This window comes from Falco punctatus (genome assembly GCF_963210335.1).
Source record: "Falco punctatus genome assembly, chromosome: 7".
Taxonomy (NCBI): Eukaryota; Metazoa; Chordata; class Aves; order Falconiformes; family Falconidae; genus Falco; species Falco punctatus.
The window spans coordinates 23,871,442-23,899,087 of record NC_137587.1 but is presented as its reverse complement, the minus strand read 5'-3'; the positions used below and the strand labels follow the sequence as shown (position 1 = coordinate 23,899,087).

General features: G+C 40.9%; 1 protein-coding gene across 1 annotated transcript; it reads left to right on the top strand.

The window, feature by feature from the left end:
• Positions 1 to 78: 78 nt before the first annotated feature.
• GANC (glucosidase alpha, neutral C) lies at positions 79 to 27,646 on the top strand. Its single transcript, XM_080397678.1, has 24 exons — positions 79 to 177; positions 1,244 to 1,306; positions 2,794 to 2,902; positions 4,401 to 4,528; positions 5,056 to 5,238; positions 6,103 to 6,148; positions 7,564 to 7,630; positions 8,985 to 9,081; positions 9,651 to 9,831; positions 10,703 to 10,856; positions 12,088 to 12,323; positions 13,481 to 13,607; positions 14,466 to 14,545; positions 15,447 to 15,590; positions 15,971 to 16,067; positions 16,450 to 16,551; positions 17,023 to 17,266; positions 18,977 to 19,041; positions 20,385 to 20,461; positions 21,684 to 21,758; positions 22,182 to 22,295; positions 22,852 to 22,964; positions 24,492 to 24,595; positions 25,500 to 27,646. Exons 1-24 carry the CDS (start codon positions 146 to 148, stop codon positions 25,607 to 25,609), a joined length of 2,748 nt encoding a protein of 915 aa, XP_080253804.1. The 5' UTR covers positions 79 to 145; the 3' UTR covers positions 25,610 to 27,646.

Here is a 27,646-nt window from a genome sequence, read left to right as displayed (position 1 = left end):
GCCCGTCGCCGGCCCGGCCGCGCTCGGGGCCCGCCGGCTGCCGCGCTGACGGAGCGCCCGCTGCCGCGAGCCAGGCGCGGCCGTCACGGGGGGAGCCCGGCGGCCGCCCCTCCCTCCGGGGAGCCCTCCGCGCCCCGCCGCCGCCATGGAGGAGGCGCTCACGCCGGGGAAAGTCGGGTAACGCGACTCCTCGGCCGGCCCTCTCCTCGCTCCCGGCGTTGCCGGGCGGGCCCCCCAGCTTTCCGCAGGGGGTGGCGGGGTGCGGGCCCCGAGCGGGCCGGGGTGGGCGCCGGCGTTGGCGGCGCGCGGGGCGGGGCGGGGGCGGCCGGGGGGCGGCAGCGGAGCCCCGCGCAGAGCGCGTGTGGCGGCTTCGGGCGAAACCGGCAGGGGCTGACTGGCCTCGATATTTGGTTGCTGCGCGGTCTCTAATAATGTTTAGGTCACGGTGACTGTGACTGAGCCTTCGTGGCTCCCATCTGCATGTTATATGTTGCGTGTATATAATTAATAAGTATTTCATGAGCAGCAGCTCATCGTCGGACAGCACTAAAACCTTATTATCTTCCACGTGTGTCTGAACTCTGCATGTTCTGGCAAGTGTTTTGATGACAGCCACAACTGGCAGTCCGTTTTTTCAGGCTGGGCAGCAACTTACTGTTCTCTAATAGATGAGAAGTTCCGTTAAGCCCGGAGGTAAGGCAGAGCGTCAGCAGGGCCATCGGCAGCCCCGCTGCAGGCAGCAGGGAAGGGCGCAGGATTTCTGCTTTTCTGCCAGGCCAGCCCCTTCCTCCGTGCTTGTTGCTGGAACGTAATACTTCACTACGAGGGTTGCAGGGAGAGGTCTGGCTGCAAAACACAAAGCCCTAAGAATTCACTGTTGCTGAAATTCAGCTCTGTTAGTCAGGGTTAGGGTTTTCCCACTTGTCCGGCGTAGCTCAAAGGCTGAGTTTCATGTCTTGCAGCAAGACAATTGCAAGTGTGCAGTTGCAGGATCAAAATGTAGAAATCTGTTGTTCGCCAAAATGGTCAAAGTTTGAAAGGAGGTGGTTTAGGGTGGGAACTAAATGTGTAAGAAATTCTTGCGATATCCAAACACAGTAGTTCAAAGTCCAACACATTTGATGTCACCACAGTTGTCTGCACCTTCTTTAATCCTTACCCCTCTTGAGGACCCCCACCATCTGATCATTCAGCAGGTGTATAGTGAACACGTTTAAACATTTTCTTAATCTGCTCTTTCTAGTGTCCAAGATGAGGCTGTGGACAAAAGCACTTTTAAGGAATGCAACCAGATTGCGTTTTACAGGTAAAGAGAAGAAGTGTAGTGAAAGGTGTTTTTTTTTAAACTAGTAATATTAAAAGATACAAGAAGTAGTTACATATTGATTTTTAATCACAGTAAGCCTGCTACTTTCAAGAGTTTATCTTTCAAAGTGGGCTTCAGCAAGCAATAGTCAGCATATTTTAAAAGGTGTAATGTTACATCCGAAACCTCTTTGTTAAAATTCAAGAGTCAGTCCTCTCATCTGACAAAACCCCAGCAATATTTTACCTATCGGTAAACTCAGACGCAGGTTGTTTTCTTGATGTGGATATTTCTTGAATATCCATAGTTCAAAACGAGAATTTTCAATAGAACCCATTAGTCTGTGACAGTCACATACATGATTTCAGTCCTGTTGAACAAGTACCTTGGCCAGAATTCAGCATCAAATCTAACTTCTAGCTTATTAGTCTCTTAAAGCTAACCTTAAGCTAAGTGATTCTTCTCATCCCGTTTCTAACTGAGATACCTTTCCTCCAACTTTTTTCCTCCTGTCCTCCATTGCCTTCTGTCCTGTGCCAGCTGAGTGAAAGGAACGATTGCCCACTGTTATAGCAATTAGTCACTGACATACTGGGGTACATTTTCAGATACTTATTTCTGTTCTGCAGGAAATTATGTTCAGAAAACCCCAAATAACACTTTGCCAGTGGGAGCAGGACTCCTTCTTTTCACACCGGCCCTTTCTAGCCATTTTAACTTAGCACATCCAATTTCTTAGAAAGAGATTGCCACACATCGGCAAACGTCTTTGCTCTGCTTTTAAAAGAAATCCTTTATCTGATTGCTCACATTTGTGCATTATCTGTTTGCAAGGAAACAAAATCAGTTTACTAATGAGGAAGTTTCCCTTTAAGGTAGCCTCCACGACATTTATCTTCAAATAGTTCATAAAACCTGGGCTCAGCAAGGAGCATTCCACAAGCATTGAAAGAGCCTCTTGTTTCAGGGTCTCTGTCCTAAAAACATTATCAGGACCAAAAGATGTAGTCAACACTCTGTCGTCAGAAGGCTTGTTGAAAAACAGTTTCCACAGTATATATTGCTTCATCACCACAAACTGTAGAAGCTGTTCACCAGGGGGTTGCAGACCAAGCAGGGGTGTATGACAGAAAATTAAAACTGGATTATTCCACTGAAATTTCTGGGGTCGTGAAGAGAAGAAAAAAATGTAACTGGACAGCTGAGAATTTAGTTGGACACTTGGATTAAGACTATTACTATCTAAAAAAAAAAATATGGAGTGGTGATGGGTGGCCAAACCCCTCTAACATCTCATTCATAAACATGTATGTGCTCTCAGAACTATATTCCTTTTTTTCCCCTTGACTTGAAACACTGGTAATAATTGTATTTGAAAAAGTTCAAGACAAAATTATTAAGTAAACATTTCTAATGATATTATGTTCCTCTGTATGATATAAGCCACAACAAGTAAGGAGACCAAAAGTAATTTTCTGTCTTGACAGGCGTCAGAAAAGTCTGTATCCTGGAAAATCCTTGTATCGAGTGTTGTTGGATTCAGTCATGTTAAGTGATGAGAATGTCAAATTCCATATTATTCATGAGGAGAATAAGGTGAGATCCCACCTACCAGAAGAGTGTGTGTACAGAAAGAGCAGCGAATATTACCAACAAGTCTGATAGTATTTGCAGGTTTTGAGATTCTTCAGTGACAGATATTTCAGATATGCGAAGTATCAGCCTAAAGATGTCCTTAGTGGTCAGTATTTATTGGCAGCTTGAGACTGTGCAAGAACAGGTATTCTAAGGAACTAAAAAAAAATCTTTAACGAATTTATGAATAGAACTCTTTGTATCTATTTTTAAAAAAAAATCAGAGTTTTCTCCACTATTCCAAAATAATAAATTCTTTTTCTATAATGTAATAAAAAGACCTATGTTCCAGCACCTCCTAACCATGTCTTTTGCATTCCTGTATTTGCTCAAAGGCAGTTTTTTGGGGAAAAGAAGTCGTCTTTGCATTTAAGACGACAGCCAGGAAGAGGGTTTTTTACCAGCTTAGCAGCTAGCACATTCAGTTAGACAATAGGCAACCTAACCCATCCTCAGATGATGAGAGTTTGGAACTACAGCTCTCTTCCATGCTCATAAGCATCACACTATGTAGATACTCTGCAAAAAAGTATTTTCTGCCTCTCTGGTTAATCCTGACCTTCTTTACAGTCAGCACATGCTTTGTCTAGATTTTAAGGTAGGTAAATGACTGAAGGCTCTGTAGCTTCCTAGACTATTCAGGGGTTTATACAAAACATAATATATTTCCTAGGAAGCAGAATCTGGAGCTCCAAATTAATTTTTTCTCTCTTGACTACTCTACCTCTGGTATTATGGCTCTTTCATTCTTCTATGTCTTTGAAGAGAGCAGGGCTGATTGGCTTTCACGTAGAGGGAAAAGATACCGGGCCAAAATTCTGCAGCCAGTTTTGTGTCTCATGGAAGGAGAGATGAAGAAAGGAAAAAACAAAAACCAAAAAAAATCAGACTTGTGCTTTAAGGATCCTCTACAGAAGAGAAATGAGTCGTGTTGTATGAGCTAGAACAGGGTGACTTCCCAGTTCCCTGAACTTTAAAATAGCAAGTTACAGTGGGTAAGGCAGTGTTACACATTTTCTTTAGGTGTCTTTCTGACACAGTTCATCAGTGTCAGCACCACTGTGGATACTAGTGAACACAGAGCACTGACATTTTTGCAAAAAGCCCACATCTCAATAGTGTCCCACTCTTGCATTGACAGCACAGTAACGAAATTGTCTAAACTTTGGGATTGGTGTATACTACCCCTGTTTTCCATGCTGCTTTTGGGGAAAGCTGCAAAGTGCTAGACATGAGAGACTTGAAGATAAGGAGTCCATTTAAAAAGAGTTGCTTCTTCAAAGGGGAGTAGAGTTAGCCTGTGCAAGTTCATATGGGTGATGATTGTAGCTGACCAATGCTAAAGAACATCAAATCAGAAAGCAGGCATTTTTTTTCCAGACAGTAAGTGTTTGGTGATGTTGAGTTGAAAAGTTGGTTGCTATTTTTTATCGCGGCCCGTTCATCTGTTTGCTCCCAGGTTCTTCTACAAGTAGAAATTTGTGAAATAGAAGGCAATATTTTCAGGCTTAAAATTGATGAGGCAACTCCTCTCAGAGCAAGATACAAAGTTCCTGATGTTCTTACAAAGGAACCTACCACCCAGAGGTAAGTGATGGGAAGATGATTTAACACCTTAGTAACTTGCGCAGCTTCATTTGCAAGAATGTTTTCCCTTTTCCCTCATTTGTGCTACACTAGTTTTCTCTGCAACACAGAGTTGTTAACAGGAAGAGAAAATAACAACGCATGTGGCTAATTTACTTTCAAAAATTCATGTTAAATACGTAGGAGAAAGTTTTGTCATATACATAAGAAACTTGAGGCTATTTGACCCAATCAGAAAATACCCTGCTTGTTATGATACATCATTTTTACCTAAGGCATTAATTACTTGTTAATGTGAAAGGAATGCAAACTCTGGGTAGTTTTCATAGCAGTTCTGCAGCTACCTGTTGCACTGTGCAGTGAACCCTGCACACAGCATGTGTTTCTGATGTTCTTCACCTCAGTGTTAGCCTTGAGGTTTTTATAATGTATGTGGATACTCTCAGCCCATCTTGTGTTTCAAATAATTGTTTAGTTACGGTGGATTTCATGTGCTGCTTGTTCATATAAAGCTGTTCATTTCCCAGACTCTTCATATCCCAGAAGGAGGCAGGTATTTTGGTGCTGTCAAGTGTTAGCGAGGACTACAAACTTCAAGTCACAGCAAATCCCTTCCAGGTTGAGCTACAGTCCAAGGGTGAGACTGTTCTGAGCATGAATTCCAATGGGTTGTTGTATTTTGAGCACCTACAACCACTTCCCTGTGATAGGTACAGTATCTGTCTATTGCATCATAGTATGTACTGATTATGCTGGAGCTGAAGATAAAGAATTCTGTGGAATTGCAATTTCTGTGTTAGAAGCTCTTATGCATTGAAATCTGTCTTCTCTTTTACTTCATACCAGTGAGTACAATGGTGAAGTTTTACCGAAGAAGTTCTAGATCAGTTAACTGCAGACTTTTAATCCCTTGCAGCAGCCATGTGCAAAATGCTAACCTCATTTAATGGCCAAACAATTCAGTGCAAAACACTAAAGTATCCTGGTACCCCTTGTCTTTCTTGGGAATGAGTGATAGTAGTATAATGAGGTTATTAGTTTCATCTCCTTTTATGACTAAACTTACTCTTTAGGTAAGTTTTACTTGCCATATAAGCTCTTAACAATGTGCCATGTAGCTGCAAGATTTTACAGGTCAATCCCACTAAGTGCTGAAAGGGTGAGAAACCACAGTGCAGGAGATGTCATGACTAGCAAAAGAGCATAGCAAACTTCTCTCCTAGAAAACATTATTTCAGAAATTGTAATTAACAGTCAGCCCTTAACAGAAAATGACAAAGAAGTGAGGATCTTCTGGGCAGGTAAAATGCTGATGCAAATGGAAATAAATGTGGAAGGCCAGGGAGCCGACCTAACTCAAATAGTGAGTGGAGTTTATTTTGACACATTGAATATTAAAATTATTTGCCATTTAGAGCTCTCAACTATGGCATCAGTTTTCAGAACAGTCAAGCGAGCACCAAAACTCTTACATAATGTGTAAGGCAATGCATAATGTTTTATGAATTTTCTGTTTGAAATCCTTCCTTGCATTAACAATAAACTGATCATTTCTGTGTATTCATTTTTGCTAGAAAACCTACAGGAGAAAATGAGGAGGCAGCAAGTGATTCCTGCAAGGTAACCCATGCTTACTGCAAATTCAGCATGAATATTTTGTAGAAAAAAGAATTAGAATCACATGGTTTTTACTTCTGGTACAATGTTTACAAGCATAGTCTAACCACTTTCCAGTGAAAATCAGAAAGGAGCTGCTATTTTGTATTGAGATATTTTGCAAATTTATAGCTGAACAAAGGTTTATGTGTTTTACGAGGGTTGTAGAAGGCATCAGTCAGGCACATCTAGCTCAAAAATGTTTTTTCTGTGGCCTTTTTATGAAGAATTTCTTTCTCTTTTGGTCTCTTGCTTGATTTGGAGTAGACATGTAAAAGGGAGTTTTGTGGTGATATTTAGTAATTTTCAAATTCCCTGCTCATTGCAAGGAGCATTTAAAAAAAGCAAGACCTGTTTTATAACAGTCCAAAAATGTGCCTCCACATACATTCATGCTTAACACAGAAGTGAGAGTCTCTCTGAAAAAAGACTGGACCCTGGCAGCACATAAAGGCACATACCAGTTTTCTCAGGAGGATGAGTTATGCCCATGATACAATTTTAGCCTTCTGTAGAGCAGATGGCTGCTTACTCCACCCTCCTGTTATAAATTGCTGGAGCTATGTTGCCTTGAGCATACTTGTGTCTGAACTCTGAGTCCTGCCAGGGAGCATGCTTGCTTTTGGGGAGTCACACAGCTGCAAGAGGCCATGCCTGCTTATTCTGGGACAAATGTAGAAAATAAAACTGGGAAAGAAGCTGCAAAAAGTGGAAATTCTAGGACAATGAATGACAGGGCACAAGGCTCAAAGTGTGAAGGAAGCTAAAAGTATCAGTTACACAGGACTCCAGAGAGTCTGGAGAGCTTTTGTGTTGTCTGACCCTTACTGTGTAGGGGACCGGGTCCGTTTCTGTTTCTATAGGTTTTCCTGTTTGTTCCATCCATGCAGTCTTTACATTTCATAATCATGTTCAACATCCAGAAGAAAGACATATTTTACAGTGAGAACAATTGTTGACTGGAACAGTCTCACCAGGGATGTGGTAGAGTCCCCATCAATGGAGGTTTTCTAGATGCAGTTGGGCAGGGTGCTAGATAATCTCATCTAGGCTCCCTTTCCCATGAAAGGTTGGATCAGATGATCTTCTGAGGTCCCTTCCGACCTGGGCTATTCTGTCATTCTATGATTTTATCCAAGACCTCAGGTATTACTTTTGTGCTGTAGCAGAGTGCATGTGTGCTCCACTAGCACATCTGTTCTTCAGTGTAAATTGCTGAAGCAGGATCTGAATTGTCTTTTGGATTTACTTATATTAACCATATTTAGCAAAAAAGCAGTTAACAATATACAAAGCTCATGTGAATAAACATATTTTTCTTAGAAATAGATGGTGTGAGCCGTTGCATTTTCTAGGTTTAGTTATTTCTGTTTATGCAGGGGAAACAGGAGGATCTAGGTCTCTGGCAAGAGAAATTTGGCAGTTTCTTAGATGTCAAAGCTCATGGTAAGTCTGTCTGTTCTGAAAACAGCTTTACTGCTTTGTATATACCTGTGTTCATATTTCTGTCTGCATTCTGTTTAGCTGCTTAATGTTTATCAGTGTCTCACTCGTGCCTTCTTTTAACCTATCAGATATGAGTAATGGGTAACAAATTTGACAAAAGTACTGGAAATATTTGTTAGATTTCTGTTCAGGAGGGAACACGTTAAATGCAACACATCACATCAGCTCACAGTGCCATTTCTGATGCAGCATAGCCCTATCTGCATTGGTTGACTGGTATATAATGTATTATTTCCTTTTTATTTATTTTTTTTTCTGTTTGAATATCATCACATAACATTGATTTCACTTGTAGTTTATTCTCACGACATATAAGAAATCATATCTAAGCAGTAATAATTGTTGCAGAGAAACTTTTTAAGTAGAGGACTTACAAAAGGAAATACTGAGCAGTCTTAAGGGATAAGAAGGAGATTCTAGAACCGTATAGGTCAGTAGCTCAAATACAATTTAAATTATTAATTACCAGATTTTATGATCGTGTGCTGTCTGTCCAGTTATATTCTGCATTAATTGAGTTGGTTAGTTTTGTCCATTACCACTATCGTGCAGACTTATATAGCAACCAGCACTACCTAGCAGCTGCAGTAGAGCGAGAGAGGTCTGGAAGTGCTTCCTTTGGGTGACAGCAGCTTCTTCAGTTCACAGTCAAGACACAGAGGGGCAGGAAGCTTGTTGTTTACGGTGTATCTGATGTATGAGGTCGGCATCATGTTTTCCTGTTTCTCTGTGTTAGAGGAAGAAGTCCATATGGTCAGGTTCTGATCCTGAGGCCGCTGCTTGTCAGTCTGCGGGATCTCTGGTCACCTGCCAAAAGTTGCTCTGGACTCAGTGATGTGACAAAATGATATCACTGGCAGGGGCTCTTCATGCTGCTTCCCTGGCTGAGGCTGAAGAGCAGTACAAAACAGGCAACTGACACTGAAGTCCACTGTGCTGCAAAGCTTGCCTTGTAGGTACTGGGATAGAAACAGGAGATAATTTTAAGCAGTTTCACTACAGAATAAGGAAGATACCTGCTATTACATGTATTGTTTTTTTTCTATTTAAGTGATTCATTTTATCTTCATAAGCAGATCAAAATCAGAATAAGTACCATAAAATCTGTTTAAAACATTACCTCTGTAGCATAGAGGTAATAATGGAAGTGAAGCTGAAAGCAAGAATGAAAGAGCTGATTATTAAAACCTGCTTTTTAATATTTTTCTTTCAGTTAGATTGCTCTGCTCTGTTGCTTTCAGCTAAGCCTGAGAATGGAACTCTGTAGTCTTCTCTTTTAATGTTATTCCCTCAGGTCCTAGTTCGGTAGGCACGGACTTCTCTCTACACGGATTTGACCATGTTTATGGAATACCACAACACACAGAAGCACTTCTTCTCAAAAACACCAGGTAAAGGTGGTAGATTGCTAGTGAAAACAGTATCATTTTTTGTAGATGAGAGCTATAACATTGTCTTTAATAATTTAACGCAGACAACAGCTCGAGATATGTATATTCTATAGTGTATATTTTAGTGTAACGGTACAGCAAACACAGCCCCTGTCCACATGGAGTAAGTTGTTCTGCTTTCCCTTTCCACTCTGCAATTTCATGAATGACCCCTTCTCTTCTCACGCAATTTTCCATGCAGTTTTTTTGTGAATTGCAGGACTGGTCATGTTTAAGCAGAACTCTTAGAAGAGCAACTCCATGGAAGGACAAGAGAGTTCAGAATTTATATTTTAGGACTTAGAGCAAATGAACAGTAGTCTGACTGGCAGCAAAAATGTTTAATTAAGATAGCTAGGACCAAAGCAAAGGAGTAGCAATCCAGGCTGTCCACATTTCAGCTTTGGTTGCTAAACAAAAGACCATAATACAGAGTGTGTTCATTGGGCTTAGAGGAATGGCAATACAGCTAAAATCGGCCTAGTGTGGGATGCTTATGTATAACAGACACATCTGTTTGTTTGTCCTAGTGATGGTGATGCCTACCGGCTTTATAATCTGGATATCTTCGGCCACAAGATACATGACAAAATAGGCATTTACGGTTCGGTGCCCCTTCTCTTAGCACACAAGCCTAACAGAACTGCAGGGATTTTCTGGCTGAACTCTTCAGAAACGCTGGTGGATATTAGTACAAAGGCAGTAGCTGAGGTGAGCTGCTCACTTTCCTCAGAATTTAATAAAGAAAACACACCAGGGCAAGTCCAACATGAACATAACAACATTGTTGGAGATTTATCTTTTGCTCCCTAATGAAAATTGTCAGTCTCTTCCTCCTGTCCTCCCTATTGCTAAATTTATTGCATCAAACCACTAAAAAGAACAAGGAGATGACTCCTTTCAAGAGTCAAGTTAAAGAACTTGTGTCTTAACAAGTCTGCAGAGAAGGCAGAGAGGAAATATGTAATATTGGAGCAGAAAAAATCTACACAAGTGGATGCAGAGGCAGAAAAAAGGGTGGACAGATATCTTGACAATCTCTTGGGTTTGAGAAATTTTTCTGAGTTTTTAAATTCTTGGAATTGCCACACATTTCTGCTTAGTAGTCTTATTCTTCTGTAGATTGTAACTGACCTTCAAGAAACATAGAAAGTTCAGGAAATGAACTCCCTCAACTCTTGAAACACAAACATATAAATACTGTTACAATTGAAACAGTGAGAAAAAAAATCTTGCTTCATTACATGGTTAACATTATTAATTTTCTTTATTATTTATGATGCAGTTACAGATACTGCTCAAAACTCCTGCAGAAAATGCATAGTCTATAATTACAGAAAAGCTTTAATTACTTTGCCCCTCATTATCCATTTTTCCTCATTAACTATTACTCTATCTTGTATAACCAGCATGCAAGGTAAAGGATTTGTGAAGGATATATAAGAGACATTCAATGTATATTCCTAATACTTGCCAGGTACCAGGTGTGTGTTACTGATTTTTGTGGGTTTCCATCTTTGCTCCTTGACTGAACAAAAGTTTGATAGAGATGTACTCACTTTTACCTTGGTTTCCTTCAAAGCCCATGTCATCCGGATCTGCAGCAGAGGCTGCTAAGCAGAGAGCGGTGCCTCTGACTGATGTGCGCTGGATGTCAGAAAGTGGGATCATTGATGTTTTCCTGCTGATGGGACCCACTGCATTTGATATCTTCAAGCAGTTTGCACAACTGACAGGTACTAACTCACATAATGGGAGTCAGTATGGCACATTTACCTGGGAGATTCTCAGAGGAACATGCTGTACCCAGGCATGGGTTAATATTTACCTAGCCCACTGTGTGCAGGAGGCCACTTGTTCCCAAACTGCAGTTGGTAGAGCAAAGGCTGGTACTTTGTGAAGACAGGCCTCCATCCTTGTTTTCATAGCATTTGCAGCTGGTCACATTTGGCCCTAGTTGAGAAGCCAGCGTAGTTACTGCTGTCTGAATCTGCTGCCTTGGATGAAGTGTGGAGACACAGGGGGCTAGAACTGCCAGTCACTGTCAAGGCAGGCCACCTTATAATGAGAAAAGACTGAAGTCACAGAGTAACATATCCTGGAATGTAGAGAAAGAATATTGGTAACTGTCCAGTGGTTCCATTAGGGAAGGGAGAAGAGACAACATGCAGATAGGGGAAAGGAAGGACACAAGGGGCTCAGAAAGAGACGAAAAAATTGAAGGCAAGAGGATGAACATGTTACAAAAGCAAAATTCTTTACGTACTAAAGAGAATTAAAAGCACAGAAACATCCCTGATAGTTCTTTGGTGTATTAGCAATGATTGTTTGCTGCACAGATGTTATGGAGAGAACGTGGTTCAGCTGAACAGGAATAGGAAAGTAGCCAGGTTGCAAGAGGATCTCTCCCAGCAGAAGTGCACACTCAGGAAGGTTTCCCATCTCCCTTTGGCCATATACATATATACATACATGTTTTCTAATTTTAAAAATTCCTAACAATTGCAATTCCATGGTTCTTCTTGTACGGCAGCACCTGTGGGCCTGTTTACAGTACTCAGGTTCAAGCAGTCACAGGAATTGCATTCTACTGATTAAAATCTATTTGTTTGCATTAATGACAGTTAAGCTAATCTAGACTATATTTACATTAGAAAAAAAAAAGAAAAAAATTACACTAGTTACTGAAATAACACTTCATCATTATGGAGCCGCGAGTTCCTTCTCAGTCTTGTGTTATTATTACAGCCCTCTGCTCTTTCTGGCTGTTGAGCTGGTTGTAATGTTTGTTATTTCAAGAGTTCAGTCACTTCAGTATGAAGAATGTGCTTTAGGCTCAACTCAGGCTAGCAGTTCCTAGCTCCAAACAGATACATATTAATCATGTTAACTTTTCTAGAGTCTCTAGATAAAATCCTGAAGGGCATTAACAGTGCTACCTTGATTTAATTTATATACTCTCCCTAGGCACTCAAGCCCTGCCCCCCCTTTTTTCTCTGGGCTACCATCAGTGCCGGTGGAATTATGAGGATGAGCAAGACGTCAAGGCAGTAGACGCTGGCTTTGATGAACATGACATTCCTTATGATGTGATATGGCTGGACATAGAGCACACAGATGGCAAAAGGTATTTTACTTGGGACAAAAAGAAATTCCAGAACCCCAGAAAGATGCAAGAACATCTCAGGAAGAAAAAACGCAAGGTAAATAATATAGCAGGAAGATATAAAATACTTCTTCGTAGTTTGAAGCTACCCAATCTAGCTTTAACGAAGGTATTTCAGATACTGGAAGCAGTTTAACTACAGTAGAGTAAATCAGACTGTGTTGCAGTCTGGTGATGCTTCCAGTATGCAAGCTATGTTGTTTAATACAGCTTCTCTTGCCATTTTATTATTTCATAGTCGGTTTTGTACCCTGACCACCAGGCTAAGTTTGACCCCTGTGAAGCTCCACCTTACAGAAGCAGCCCAGTGCTGTCCTTGATGGGCACAGTAGAAAATCTTCCTACTTAACTTGAGCTTTCACCATCAGTAGTTACTATCCTTGCTTCAGCTGTTCTTTGTATTGACACTACTTTTTAATTTGTGCTTTCTGTTGATGGGATTACTTACCATAAACGAAATTGGTTTTTTTTCTTCTGGTGAAGTCCTGGTATGATATGCAGCCTGTTAGCTTAGTTAGTCTTTATTTCTGCTTTTACAGCTAAAATATTTTCCTTGGAATTATGGAGGTATTAAAATGTAGACAGTTCATGCCTAACAGTTGTGGAATGGCTTAATGCCTAACCTTTGCTAAAAGTCAATGAACAGAGGACTGTTGAAATAGCATTCAAGTTTTATAATCTTTTAGTTGGAACTATAGTACTTTCACTTAACAGCAAGGCAGTTAATGGCAGCAGAAAGTAACTGCAAAATACATTTTTTTTTTTTTTAATTAGAAATTTCTTTTGCTGTTGTATGCTATATAAATTAAGATATGTTTAAGTGTCTTAAGGCAAATGATTTTAAGCAGGGACATGAACATGGAAGTCAGGTGTTTTCCCATTCACAGAATACAGCAGTGAATTAAACATGGTGGTTTTAGGGGTGAGGGTACTTGCTTTTGTCTGAAACAATGTTTTTTGGCCCTGATTTCAGAGGGGTAAGCATGAGTTCCTGCCCTCCTTGTAAATTCAGCTATTATACATAAGTCTAGCACAGTATATACGAGAACTGGTAACTGCTTTGTTAAATTATTGACACAGCTACCTTCTTTACCTGAAGTGAAGTCATTATTTGCCCTTTATCAAAAGTGAACTCTACTGTTTTATTCAGTACAGTTGTTGCTAATGATGCTTTTTATTTTCTTATCCTGGCAGCTTGTCGTCATTGTAGATCCCCACATTAAGATTGATCCCACGTATACCCTGTATTCACAGGCAAAAGACAAAGGATATTTTGTGAAAGACAGAAATGGGCAAGATTTTGAGGGCATCTGTTGGCCAGGTAAAAAGCTTCTCTGTCTCTACATTTCAAGCTATTTATTTTAAAAATTTTGGAAAAGTTTAATTGGGATTCTTACATTCCTTGCATTTTTAGTGAATATTCACAATTTCATCTACTTTGTGGTTTCTTTGTCATGTTCCAATTGCTTCAGCTGTACAACTTCCTCTGTTACATCTGTTGGATCTGTAGATAGTCCAAGTGTCTCAAACTAAAAAAGTTGGATTTGTTGGTCAGAACAGCTATCCCTCTTCCCAAATTGTTTTGGGTAACAGAAATGCAGGCTGGTCTGTTGTGGTGAGCACAGCTTATGTGGGCTGGATGAATTAAGTGAACCCTGATTTGACACGTTGTTTTTCATGAGGAGATCTTACTGCAGGGAGGCAAAGGAGCTTGTCCCCCTTCTTTACAGACAGAAAACCCACAATTCCGGCAAAGGAATGAAAATGGGAAAAATCAAGGACATATTACAACTTCTAGTAGCATGACAGGATTTAGTTATTCAGCTTTTCAGTGACACTTTCCTGTTTGAGCTCAAAATGCCAGGGATGCTGTCTCTCCCTGGCGTTCTGTTCACATCTGAACATGCTTCAAACTGCTAGCAGTCATTTTTAAGTGGTGCTGAGCTTTAGACCATCAGCATCTACATGTGTTGGCCTGCAGAACATGGCAAGAGGTTTACTGAGTTCCAAGTCAGCCTGGAATTTGCTCTTGAGCTTTTGTCTCAGAAACAATAGCAACTACATTATTGCTGCCCATTGTGGAAAGCATCCTAGCTTTTGGCCACTGTATTTATGTGCAAAGACAAAGCAAGTCTGCTCTTAAAATCAGGTAAATAATTGGGATCTCCCATATCCACAGGTTCCTCTTGTTACCTGGATTTCACCAATCCTGAAGTGCGAAAATGGTATGCAGATCAGTTTACCTTCAAAACATACAAGGTGTGTATTTATTTGCTCTGATCTGCATATTCCAGAAAGCCTGAAAATGGTGAAAAGAGAGAAGATAAACTACGGGTTAAGCAAGTTGGTGGCTTTTGTAGCTGTATTATGATAATGTAGAGGAAAGTATCTTGATAAGCTGAAGTACCACAGAAGGATTTTCTCCATGAGCTTATCTACACTAAGAAAGTTGGAATGCATATGCCACTAGTGAACCTGCTCATTTAGTTGCAGCAGTAGGATGGACAAACTGCAGGCGTTTTAGCAGCCTGTAATCTAACACTGCTGCTGCAATTCCAGCTTTTACTACCATGGTAGCACACAAGGAGTGATGTGAGAATGTTCTCTCATAGCTCATGGTGATTTCACCCTGACCTTCCTCCCAGCACTCCTGCCTAGTGCTGAAGGTGTGTGGGTAAACACTGCTGGACATCTCGAGTTCTACCTCGTCCCGCCCCGAAGTTCTGCTTTGCAGTAGGGTTGTTGAAACTACTCCTGTAGCAGACATGCATAGTAGACATTTCCCATGCTGCTTTTCCTCTCCAGTCTTTCTCTTCTGGCCTTCTCTGATCTTTTTCCTCACGGCTATTTGCTACTTCTCTTTTCCCTGCCTCTTTTCCCTCACCAGCAGGCAGGAATAGTAAGTACCTAGTAAGTATTATAAGAATTGCAAAAATCAAGTGGGCTGATAGGCCACCACCCTGACCAGAAGGGCCACCAGGAGAGATGAGATGAATGACTGGCAGCTTTCAAATGACCACAGGAGTATAATTAACATGTCTTGCTTTGCTGCTGCTGCTGTTTCAACTCATACCCCAGACTGTTTGACACCCACTAGAGATAACCACACCAAGTCACAGCAATGGCTGTGTTATGTCCTAATTGCTACCCTGTATCGTAGGGATCCACTAATATCCTGTTTGTGTGGAACGACATGAATGAGCCTTCAGTCTTCAAAGGGGCAGAACTAACAATGCAGAAAGATGCTGTGCACTACAACAACTGGGAGCATCGGGAAGTACACAACCTCTACGGATTCTACCAGGTAGAATATCTGGAGACACAAACCACAACAAAATGTGGTAATTTACACAGTAGTTTGTATTGTGTAACCTCCATCAAGGTCCATCAACTCTGCTGTGCTGGATGTTGCCATGTTTGAAATAAACTCTGTGATTGATCACAAGAAAATGTGACAACATCCATGCCTTTCTACCATAACAGTGTAAATGACATTGGCTGTAACTACACAATATTAATATTTTTTCAAGTGTATTATAATAAGAAAGTGTTACTTTAATAATAGTTATTATTTGTGGGTACAGATTTCTTGATTTTCCTGCCTTGGAAGGGCTAAAAAGGTGGTGTGGCGAATATCCTAATTATAGAGTTTATCTTCCTGACTTTTATGTTCGTGATTTTCAGCAAATGGCAACTGCAGAAGGACTCATAAGACGTTCTTCAGGAAAAGAGAGACCATTTGTCCTCACACGGTCTTTCTTTGCAGGATCACAGAAGTATGGTAAGTAAGGACGAGCTGGATGCCTTCCATGCTGTTTTGTTCTATTAGTTTCTGTCCTTTCCAGATATTACTACTACACAGTGAACTTAGAAATACTTAGAAATACTGACACAGTGAGCTTATAAGAGTGCAAGTGATTAAATCGAGAGAGGTTGGTAAAGTGTGTACAAGTTAAAGGCAGAATAACAACCTGTGTCCTGTGACAAACCACTACCTGCTCTTGTTGCATATTTCAGGAGTGTGTGTGTATAAAGAAAAAAAAGTTGCAATGAACAGTTCACCGGTATTTCATGACCATTCTTGTCTTCTTTCCTTAACTGCAAGCATAAACTGAAGCGTATGCCCAACTTCCCTGTGTAATGCTGAAACTGGGTATTTCCAGGGGCAGTGTGGACTGGAGACAACACAGCAGAGTGGAGTTACTTGAAAATATCCATTCCAATGCTTCTTACCATCAGCATGGCAGGGATTTCGTTCTGTGGAGGTAAGGTGTTCGGCTGGTTGCTTACAATCACCATCGGTGGTGCCACCAAGCTTGTATTCCAAGCTAAACAGTTCAGTGCATTTCTAGGCAGTTTTACAGATTAGTCTGGCTTCAGAAGCCAGTAACTTGACTCTCACCATCATACCTCCACTAATTTTTATCTCGTGTTTGCATCCCATCTGGAGCAGCAGTCCTCAGGTGGTGGTCTGTACCATCACTGTGACAGTCCTCTGTCACTGAGGAAGGCATTCACCTAGCCTCCAAAAGCTCACTTGAGATTTTTATTAAAGGATAACATACTACACCAGTTTTCCACTCTCATTTGGACAAGCAGCCGTCCAACAGCAGAACTGCAAGCACATTGTGAAATGCATGGATTTATACACTTAGAATGTTTGTTAGAGAAGAACTGCACATTTTTCAGAATAATTTCCAAAAATGTGTATTTTTATTTGTCTGCGCAATATCTAGCTGATGTGGGAGGGTTTATTGGAGATCCAGAACCAGAATTACTTGTTCGCTGGTATCAGGCTGGAGCCTACCAGCCCTTCTTCAGAGGTCATTCTAACATGGAGAGCAAACGGCGAGAACCATGGCTCTTTGGGGAGAAGAACACCCAGATCATCAGGGAAGCCATTAGAGAGCGCTACGTCCTCCTGCCATACTTATACACACTGTTCTATCGGGCTCACACAGCGGCTGAACCAGTTATGAGGTAAGAACATGTCAGGAGGTTTAGTGATTATCTTCAGGAAATTACTTGGAGGAGGGAAGTTAAATTACCATCTTCTTTTTGGGATTACTTATTTAAATATTAAAGACAAAAGACACAAAAATTACTAAATTCTGTTGTCGTGCGTTCTGCAAGCTTTGGTAGGGTTCACAGAGGAAGACTACATTTTTTGTGTTTTTTTCCAAATGACACCTGGACCACACTAATTCAGTAAACACTGCACAGACTTTAAACATGTTTTTAAAGTATTGTGAGCTCCAAACTTCTCGTCATGATAAAGAACATTATGTAGTATTCCGACTCACACTTAAAACGGCGCTTGATGGTCTCTGAACCTGCTGATCTAAAAACCTAAAGGTCATTTTGCCCCTCTTGAAAATATTTGTTATGGCTGAATTGATACTGTTATAAAAGCTTATTTCCTATTGATAATCTGATCATTTATCTCTGCAGCATTTCTTACAATTTTTCTTTTAGTAAATGATCTAGTAATCTAGAACAGAAGTGAAATTAGAAAATAAACTTCTGTTCTGCTGCTCTCTAACCTCTATTAAAAAAGTGACTCAGTGGAACTGAATGCAACAATCCTTTCAGCGAGAAATGAATGTCACTGATCTGCCAGGTATTGCTGTGTCTTTGAGGTTGCCCTGGAGTTGTCTTTTTGCACTACATTTATCTTTACTTACTATTACCCAAATACAATACATCTCCTGAGTTTTAAAAACATTAAGGTCTTGTTGACTAGAGTTGAGTGATTTGAGTTTCAAAGACGATTTGCATTACATAGTGTGAGCATCTGTTGCATAGGTATATGGGTATTACACAGGCATAGATGTCCCTGTTGTATGCACTGACATAGAGAGTGGGTTTCTGTCTTTCTTAAAATGAAGTTTATGTTGACGCATGCACTGCCCACAATAGCAAATAAAACTTTGAGTATGCTACATTTGCTGCAGTAGGTACAGAATTAGAGGAAGCATGATATTTTTTTCACTGAAACAAGCGGAGTAGAAAACGTGTCTCATTAGCAAGCACACAAACAGCAGGGCTGCAGTGAACAAGTGGATGCCTGTGAGTACGCAGATAAGCCAGGCTTTTTGTGTAAGAAAACCCAGAGCCTGCTTCTGAATGAGCTATTATTGTCATGATCTCTCAGATTTTAAATACACAACTCCTGTTCTGTAACCAGCTGGTGATTGCGCTACCCGTTTTTGAGAAAGACTGAAAATTAACTTCTGGTGCAGGTTTCTCAGTCATGACCAGGAGGAGATGCTATGAAAGCTGTAGCGGGCTGCTGAGAACAGGAAGGACTGTGCTGCAGGGACTAGCTCATCAGGTGTCAGCGCTGCTGGTAGGCTATGACAGACAGGCTCATCCACCTCTCCTTTGCTAGAAGGAAGGTATATGTAGTGCAGGTTTGTAAGGAAGAAGGCAGGAGGGAAGAAGGTGATGCTGCAGGAGGCCAAACCATAGGTGTATTGGAGTGTCTTAACCCATGTTTTACTGGGAACTCTCATCAGTGAGTCAAAAGGGGTACTTTAAGGCACAGAAGAGGACCTTGCTCTATCTTCAGTTCTTTATAGCTGTACCCTGTAAAGAGAGAGAGAAAATGGAGCCTGAAAATGCCAGAAAGCTTTGAGCAGGCTAGTGGGAGTGGAGAAGCTAACTGGATCTCTATCTTTCTTTCTACAGGCCTCTCTGGGTAGAGTTTCCAGGGAAAATAGAAACTTTTGGTGTGGAAAATGAGTACATGCTGGGTAAGCAGGTGTCTTCTCATTCTCTGGAGTTTGAGTTGAAATATTTTTGAGGTGATAGTGTCAGATAACAAAAACAAAACATGAAAACTCTGCCCAAGACTTTTAAAAATTATATTGTAACTGAATATAGAACTTGAGACCTCTTTAAGGGACTCATTTTTGACAGCACTTTGAAAACAGGGGTCATATGAGATGGAAGAACTTGAGTTCAGTCTCACTAGTCACTTTGAAAAAACATGGTCGGTTTTGACCTGAAATGTGGAAGTTCAATGTAGCAGCTAAGACGGCAGTTTGCTTCAGAAATGATAGTAGCAAACAACTACCATCCAAAGCCGATCATTTTTTACTCCAGTATGGCTGGCTGCTGAAGTCAGTTTTCTCAGAAGTTAAGCTGAAGAGATGAGTGTGTTTGTGTAAAGCACATTCAGCCTATATGGAAAGAGAGAATGGGAGGGGGGTGTTGCATTTCAGTATTATTGTTTTTTACCTCTGGTCTCAAGATTGCCTAATAATGACTTTCAAAGGAAGGGACATTCTCTTCTCACACAGAAGTCTGACCAAGGTAGGCAAGATGCAGCAGCAAAGCTAAGTGTGGCAAAGAGCATTTCAGAGGAGGAGAGGAATAAAATTCAAACGAAGGGAAAAAAAGCAAGTGATGCACGATACAATTGTTCACCATCCACTGACTGATGCCCAGCCAGTCCCTGAGCAGCAGTCAGCAGGCCCAAGCCAACTGCCTCCAGTTTATATACTCAGCATGATGCTTTATGGTATGGAATATCCCTTTGGCTGGTTCAGGTCAGCTGTCCTGGCTGTGTCCCCTCACAATTTCTCGTGACCCTCCAGCCCTCTGGCTGGCAGGGCCTGAGAAACTGAAAGGTCCTTGAGTTGGTATAACCATCACCTACCACCAACAGAAAACATCAGTGTGCTATCAACTTTATTCTCACTACCAAATCCAAAACACAGCACTGCACCAGCTACTAAGAAGAAAATTAACTATCCCAGCTGAAACCAGGACCGTTAGAAAAATGTGTTCTTTTGTTCAACCAAAGAGCAAAACCAAGTCATCTCTTAGACTACGAGGGGCCAGAAGTGCCTCCAGGCTGGTGGGTATGCAGCAAAGCACAGCTGCATCCCAGTGCCGTAACAGAACAAGACCCAGGCAGCCATCAGCTCCCTACACATGCCTTTTTTTCCAGTAGAAAGTGAACCTAAGCATATGGTGTGCCTAAGCGAGCCCCTAAAATGGCTATGGGAGGCTGACAACCCCAGAGCACACAGCTTCTGCTCCGGTGAGATGTGGCCTTGAGGACCACAGCTGTGTTTATGTTTTTCTCCAGGAAATGCTTTGTTGGTGCATCCAGTCACAGAGCAAGAAGCCAAGGCCGTGAGTGTTCTGCTTCCAGGGTCAGAGGAGGTGAGGATGAATATGAAGCTGCTCAGCTGTTCAGTCCAAAGAAGTGTTGTATACAGCAATCTTCCAGTTCCTCGTCTCATAACTGCGGAGTACTGCCGCTGTGCCAGTGACCGGCTGGCCATTCCATCTTGATACCTCACATGCTTGGCTCACAGAAAATTTACTTTTGCGCTTTTCCAAGAGTTGTTGCACAAACCTCAGGTCTCCTATAATGTAAATCTCCCCTCAAGACTTGCTGCTTCTCATGGAACACGAAGAATCAGCTTCGCTAAATTGTCAGTTCCCTTTTTTTTCACGTATTTCTCGTTGGGTTAGACTTTTATGTGGAAGGAAAGTGATCTTCGAAGAAAGGTCATAAGGAAATCAGTGGGAAGCTGTGGGGAGGGAAGATTATAACAAGGAAATACAAGCCTCAGTAGCCTGGGATGTGTGTAGCAAAGGCTTTGACATGTAGAGAGATCAGTTCCTCTCTGAAGTAAAGTTCTTTATCCACAGGATGGCACTGTGGTCCGCTCCTACAGAGTGGCTGAAACAGCTGAGAGGTGGGAGAAAGGAAAGAATTTGGGGGGGAAATAGTTCCTAATGGAGAGCCTGAGACTCTAGAAAGGCATAAGAGGAAAGAAAGCAGCAGAGAGGAGTGTGTGAGACTATGCGGAGCCTTGTGACTCTGCTAATGCACGGAAGGACATTTAGAATTCTTCTCAATATAAGGAGAAAACCAGACTAGGCTCTCCAAACAAAAACGTTTTTTATCAATATCTCTGTGGGAATTGACTGCTTGGCACACTTAAAGCAGTTAAACCTGCTGGCAGGTGTGGTATATGGGAAGTTTCAGATGTAGCTTTTTTTTTGTGACCTGTTATTAGTAACTTTGTTACTAATTTTCACTTTAATGTGAATACGCTTAATCTAGAAATGCTGAGTTCCGAATAAAAAAAGAGAAAGGATGGTATTTCTTTGTTTTGCACTTCCAGATGCTTTAAGACATAAAAGATGTTGTGCAAACTGTAGAAAAGATCAGCTTATTTTTGTGCTTCAGGAATGAGGATTTATTCCTTCCATCCAGAAAGTAATTTGATTTGAAAATTAAATTGTATTTCTTGCACATCAAATAGGTCACTAAGAATAGTGACAGCAAGGTTAAGCAGAAGCGTAACTGCATCTGCAGAGGCAACAGATCTTGCTGTATGTATCACACTCATTCTTTTTTTGGTTTTTATAGATTTGGTATGATTTCAGGAAATTTAAACGAATGGAAGATTCAGGCACTCTGAAGATCCCGGTAACACTGGAGAATGTATGGTTTTGTTTTAAAATACTACTTCCACTGAGCAAATAAACCCAAATAGACTTCTGTTTTGTCAACATTTGAAATCAGAAAAGTGACATTTCAATCTCCTTGTAGGAATGTAATCTAAAAGAGCTTTTGTAGAGAAGAAAAGTCTCCTTTGTAGTTAGATGGAACACTAATGTGTCCTGGTGGCAGAGAAAAGTGAGATGATGTAAGCATGACTTCTATAAGCAAAGATACTTTGCTTGTACTCATACTGGAAGATTACTACTATTCCTATTGTTACTTGAATAGTTTTCTTTATGTACTCCTGGTGAAAGTTCATTTCTGAACTTTGTTGAGAGCAAGCTTCAGTTATCCCTGTTCCAAGTTAAAATTACATGATCAGAGTCTATGAAACCTTTCTACCCTGGCTTTGTTTTTTTGCAGATTCCTGTATTCCAGCGGGGGGGCACTGTGATACCTCTGAAGACCAGGGCTGCAAAATCCACTGAATGGATGATAGATATTTCTTATGAACTCCATGTGGCCCTGGACACAGAGGTACTCTGAGATGACGTTCCCTTTACAAAGTTGTCTTTTACTCCATATGACCTTTTTATGTCCTTGCTGCCTGTTTGATCAGCACAATGGTATCTCATCTCTATGCGCAGTGGCTCTCCTCCACTTCTCCTAGTTGGGGGGGGGGGGGGGCGCTCCCATCTCCCTTCCACTGTTCCCTCAAAGTAAGACTATCCAAGTATAGCAGAGGCAGAACATTTTTCTGACCTTTCTCATCCCTCCTCTAGTCTCTTGGAGGAAGGAGCAGAGAACGAGTAGGCCACAAACTTCTTGGACACAGAGGGAGAACTTCCCACAACTGTCTTTTCTAATAAATGAGATGACATCTGGCACCTATGTCAATTTAGAAAACCAGGATGTTCAAGCCTTCATGCACTCTCAGAGCTGGACTCCCTGAGCCTTCCAGAGATACAAGTCACTAAAGAAAAATAAAGACACACCCTCACTATGAAGCATTACATACAGTGAGACATTTTTAGTTTCATTGCCAGTATTAGAAGCTGCTGTTGATTTGTACTCCATCCGGTGTGTTTCACAGGCCTGTGCAATAGGTGAGCTCTACCTAGATGATGGACATTCATTTCAATATCTCCACAAGAAGCAGTTCCTGTATCAGAAATTCACTTTCCAGAAGAACATTCTCTCTTCCAGGTAACAGCCATTATGGACAAAAGCCACCAACACACTGTCATTGTAAATGCCTTTTCTAATTCATTAGGCCTTCTTACAAACATAGATGTATTAGTCTCGCTGGAAGCTCAGTGAAGTCCCAGACCATGCAGAATCTGTCATTAAAACAGCAGAGGTAAACGATGTTCTGCAGAAGTCTAAGGGCAGAAACACATGAAATACTGCCTTGACTCACACATGTCTAGAGATTCTACAGATTTACTCAAATACAAAGGAAGTAATCAGAAAGAGTAAATCCTACCAGAGAGACAAAGATAAACTGGGAGATTTGCAGATAGGCAACACCTGAAGTGTTTGTATTTTCTAAGATATATTTTTCTAAGACATTCTTCACTGAGAGGGTGGTTGGTCACTGGAAGAGGCTCCTCAGGGAACTGGTCAAGGCACCAGGCCTGTCAGAGTTCAAGGAGCGTCTGGACAATGCTCTTAGGTCATATGATTTAGTTTTAGGTAGTCCTGCAAGGAGCAGAGAGTTGGACTCTATTCTTACGGGTCCCTTCCAGCTTGAGATATTCTGTGATTCTGTGTGCGAACCACAAATAGACACCGTTACATGTGGTCTCCAAAAGTAATCAACAAGTGCACCATAAATACTAGAATGGTAAAATATATAAGAAAAGCACTTGAAAGGAAGCATGAGAGGACACAGCCTGCAAAGGCTGAGTGAAACAACCTAAAAGCAAAAAATATCCATAGCTGCTTGTAAGGAAAGAAATGCTAAATATGCCACTATGACACTTCTACTATTGAAGTGTGTTGCCCATGAGGCTGTGCAGTGCATAAATCATGATTTTACAGGTATTTCTTTATTCCTTTAGGGTTCAAAAATATGCAGGAAGTGGTCTTGAAACTGTAAAATTTAGCACAGAGTAAAACTGTAGACTAGCTTGGATAATGTAGTTAAAAGTATGCTTTAAATCTCTTTATCTGGGATATGAAATCTTGAAAAGCTTAAATCTTCAGACTGTAATAGAAAAATGTTGCTAAATTGCTAGCAAACCTAGAAGTTGAAAAAAATAATTTTGAGATGAATGATATAACATTCTATTTGGAAAGGAAAATTTCAGTTTGGTTTGAGGTTTTTTTAGAGCTTTTGAATAAAAATTAAATTAGTTACAAAATGAAAGGCAATTGTGTCTCAGATCGAAATATCTTACTTGAAAAATGTTAAAAACAACTTTATGTTTATACTTAAGAGTTTTAGCCACTATTTTGCAAAAATACAGAACTTTTCTGGTTGTCAATGCCATGATTTTTGCCACAAAATACCTTCTCAAACTTTTTTTCTTCTAACTTTTTGAAATCTGCTACGCAGTGAAAAATTAGCTGCCAATGGGGGAGAGTTTTACTTCTTTCAGGAGAAAGGCAGACGAAAGGAAACCAGTATAGGGAACTTACAGGGTGAGACTGAAGTAATACTTTCTCTGCGTGATGCTGAACTGCTGATGAGCAGAAAGTAACATATATGAAATAATTTTCTTTTTTCAGCCGCACAGAAGAAAGCGGGAAGTACCACACTACATGTGTGGTTGAACGGGTGATAGTTCTGGGATTTGGACAGCAGCCCACTTTTGTGACAGCCTGTTCCAAGGGTAACAAAATGACTTCTATTTTACTACAAAATTTTTAAATACTGTTGCTCTGCTGCCATGCACTAGAGGTAACAAAGTTACAGCTCTATAAAGGAAGTGTTACTGTATAAGGGAGCATCTTTGTTTACTTTTCTTTGCTACTTTTTTTGATATCAAGGACAGAATTTAGTGAAAGGAACCAGCGGTTACTCACCGCTAATATTACATGCAGAACCGAAGAACACTTGCTTTGTAAGGCAATAGATACATCAGTAAAAGTGGTTCAGAATTAACAAATTCAGGTAACTTTATCCTGCACAGAATATGGTCCAAGGTAGTGTTTCAAATGAAGGACCATTTGCTCAGATCTGTAGGCCTGCCTAGTCTAGAACAGGAAACTTGCAGACAAAACCAGAATTATTTTTCTGTTTTCTTGCTCATTCAAAAGTGTCTGGAGTTCCTGACTATGTGGCGATCTGTAGAAGCTGTGAGGGATCCCATATGAATAAGCAGTAGCATCTACAGAAAGGGCTTATAATTTCTGGCTGCTTTCCAAGCACACCCCTTTGCTTTGGGAATCGTGTGGACATGGACTTTCTGCCTCCACCTGTCCATCTTGAGGACTTCTAGGGTGCTTGGAGGAAAACCTGTGCTGAAACAAGGGTTGTTTTTTCAGAAAAACCCTCAAATAGTTCCATAATTTGATGTACCGTGGTTTTGAAAGGTCAGAAAAAAAGAAATAGTTTTTCCAGTTCTGCTGTGTTCATATGTGTATACTGGGCAGATTTGACTACTGTTTCTTTTTTCATCAATCCTTTCCACCAGTGGCAGGGACAATGAGAATTAAAAACTGGAGGAAGTCATGTGTGACTGTTTCAGAAGGGTTCTTCTTAAATCATATAGTAAACTCTCTTGTCTTGTTCAGATGGTAAAGGAAAAGAAGTGGTTTTCACATACAATATGAAGACCTCTGCACTGACGTTGGAAAATTTAGCCCTGAGTGTTGATGCTGACTGGCAGATCTACATCAACTGAAAGGAGACTCAACTTCTTCAGAGAAGTCATTGAGAGGCTGAGGGGAAATAAGGTGGGAGGACTTAAATATTCACTTGAATCCAATGGAACCGAGGAACCTATTTCCCACCCACACCCCCAAACTAACATTTCCTACAATTTTTTTCTTTTGAAGCACTGATTTAAATTTGGATACAGCAGGAGTAATAGTGCTAGGATTGTATCTTTGGGGGAAAAAAGCTAAATACTGTCTGCTCCAGGCTAGCTTCAGTTAGGTATTAGGATTGAATTCTGCCTTCACTTGCAACAAAAATCATAGACTGTGCTCATTGTCATGGGGTTTAATGTAAGTATTTGGAAGTCCCACTGCTCAGAGACTGGAGTACTTGAGGAGAGCAGATTTGGGCCAGTTTGACAAGCAGCATCAGTACATAGCCAGACACAGAGGTTATCATCAGAGTTCTGCCTGCGAGCTGCCTTGTGAAAACAGGAGCCACCCAGTGTGATTACAGACACTTCCCCTTTCCAGCCCTTGTGACAACGCAGAATTAGGCACTCTGTACAGGAAAGTAAACAACAGGCTAGCCAAACAGTTCAGTCATTGAAGGTATGGTTTGAGTAGGTTGGGCCAGTTAGTTGTGCAATAGTAAAAGACAGTAATGAGGGAGTGCAGAATTCTCTCCAATAGCTGGCTTTGAAACTGCTGTTTGGATTTTGAAAGGGCACAGGTCTATGTAAGTGCAATACTGGCAGAGAGTAGCAGCTAGACTCATGCGGAAACATTTTCCATGTTATTGCTCCCCTCTCTCTGCAAGTACTACATAAGAAAAAAAGTCTTTTGTTAGGAAAGAGTTGGCATTTTTGGATGATGGAATGCCATTGGTTAAAGGCAGCCCAGTGAAGCAGCTCTGCTTAGGGAGAGCTCTGCTTCTCCACATCTTCCAGTTCTTGCCAAGGTTTGGCTTCCTTTACACATATTTTAGTAATTTCTTGGTCAATTTTTAGTGTCTGGCTGAGATTTAAGCTTGGTATTTATGAAGAAAATTTTTGGTTTTAATGGGATTAATTCTGCATTTAGCCATCCCACTTCATGCTTATTCCCTCATTCTCTTACAACTCAGTCTAGTATTCCCTTGCTTCCTTCTCCCGTCATCTCTGCAAACAAAGCTGGTATGTCCTGATGCTTTCTTCCCTTTCAAAAATAGGAGACATACTGAGTCCCACATCCCCTACATCCTACCTATTCCCACAGCCTTTTCCATATCAGGCATGTCTTTTCACAGGCTACCAGTGCTCCACTGCTCAAGTTGTTTGCCCTTTCCATTTGTACACTTGTCAACTATATTATTTTAAAAACAGTTCTGCTTCGAGTCAAACTTGGACATGCCATCAGCTGGGTTTTGTGGATATAAAAGGGCAAAATTTACTTAATAAGAAAGTGTTTTTTTTTTCTAAAAATACCAGTAAATTAATTCTTAGGAAACAGAGAAGGATAGTCACCATTTTTGCCAATTAAAGGCAACATAACAGTCCATTTGTACGTTGTTCCCTACTCTTACAAAGTCCTCCCTGTGCTCAGTCAGTCATTCCCACCTGCTGCTGTTTGTCCTCTGCAGGGCAGATGTCTGGGAACAGCAAATGCAAGAGCAATCTGTGACTACTCCGCTCTTGACTACCAAGGGCAGTTTGTTCCCCACCAGACCTTTAGGTTCCTTCTTTTTTATTCTGCAGAGCTGTTTGTCAGCCCCTTCTAGCAGACAGTGTGAGCCTCCACTCCAGGAACTGGCAGCCTAAATACTGCTGTGCTTAACGCAGATGCTTAATCCAGGTAGAACAGTAGCAAATAGATCTTTTACATCTGTGTGAAGAGAGACAGACCCTATTTTTGAGACAGACACTATTTTTTTATCAGCTTCTAAGCTTTAATTGATGATTGCTTCTTATATTTAAGCATAGCAGTGCTTCTGACAGGATACAATTGTCTGGAGCGTTTTAGTGAAATGTTTTAACTGGTATTTCTGAAGTCGGAAAGTAAGTGAAATAAAGGAACAATGAAGC

What these genes read in the sequence shown, in the direction of transcription:
- GANC (XM_080397678.1), top strand. Translation starts at nt 146, where the DNA reads ATGGAGGAGGCGCTCACGCCGGGGAAAGTCGG. An exon ending in CTTAGATGTCAAAGCTCATG is followed by an intron (nt 7,631 to 8,984) that starts GTAAGTCTGTCT and finishes TTATTCCCTCAG; the next exon opens with GTCCTAGTTCGGTAGGCACG. An exon ending in CTTCTTCTCAAAAACACCAG is followed by an intron (nt 9,082 to 9,650) that starts GTAAAGGTGGTA and finishes TGTTTGTCCTAG; the next exon opens with TGATGGTGATGCCTACCGGC.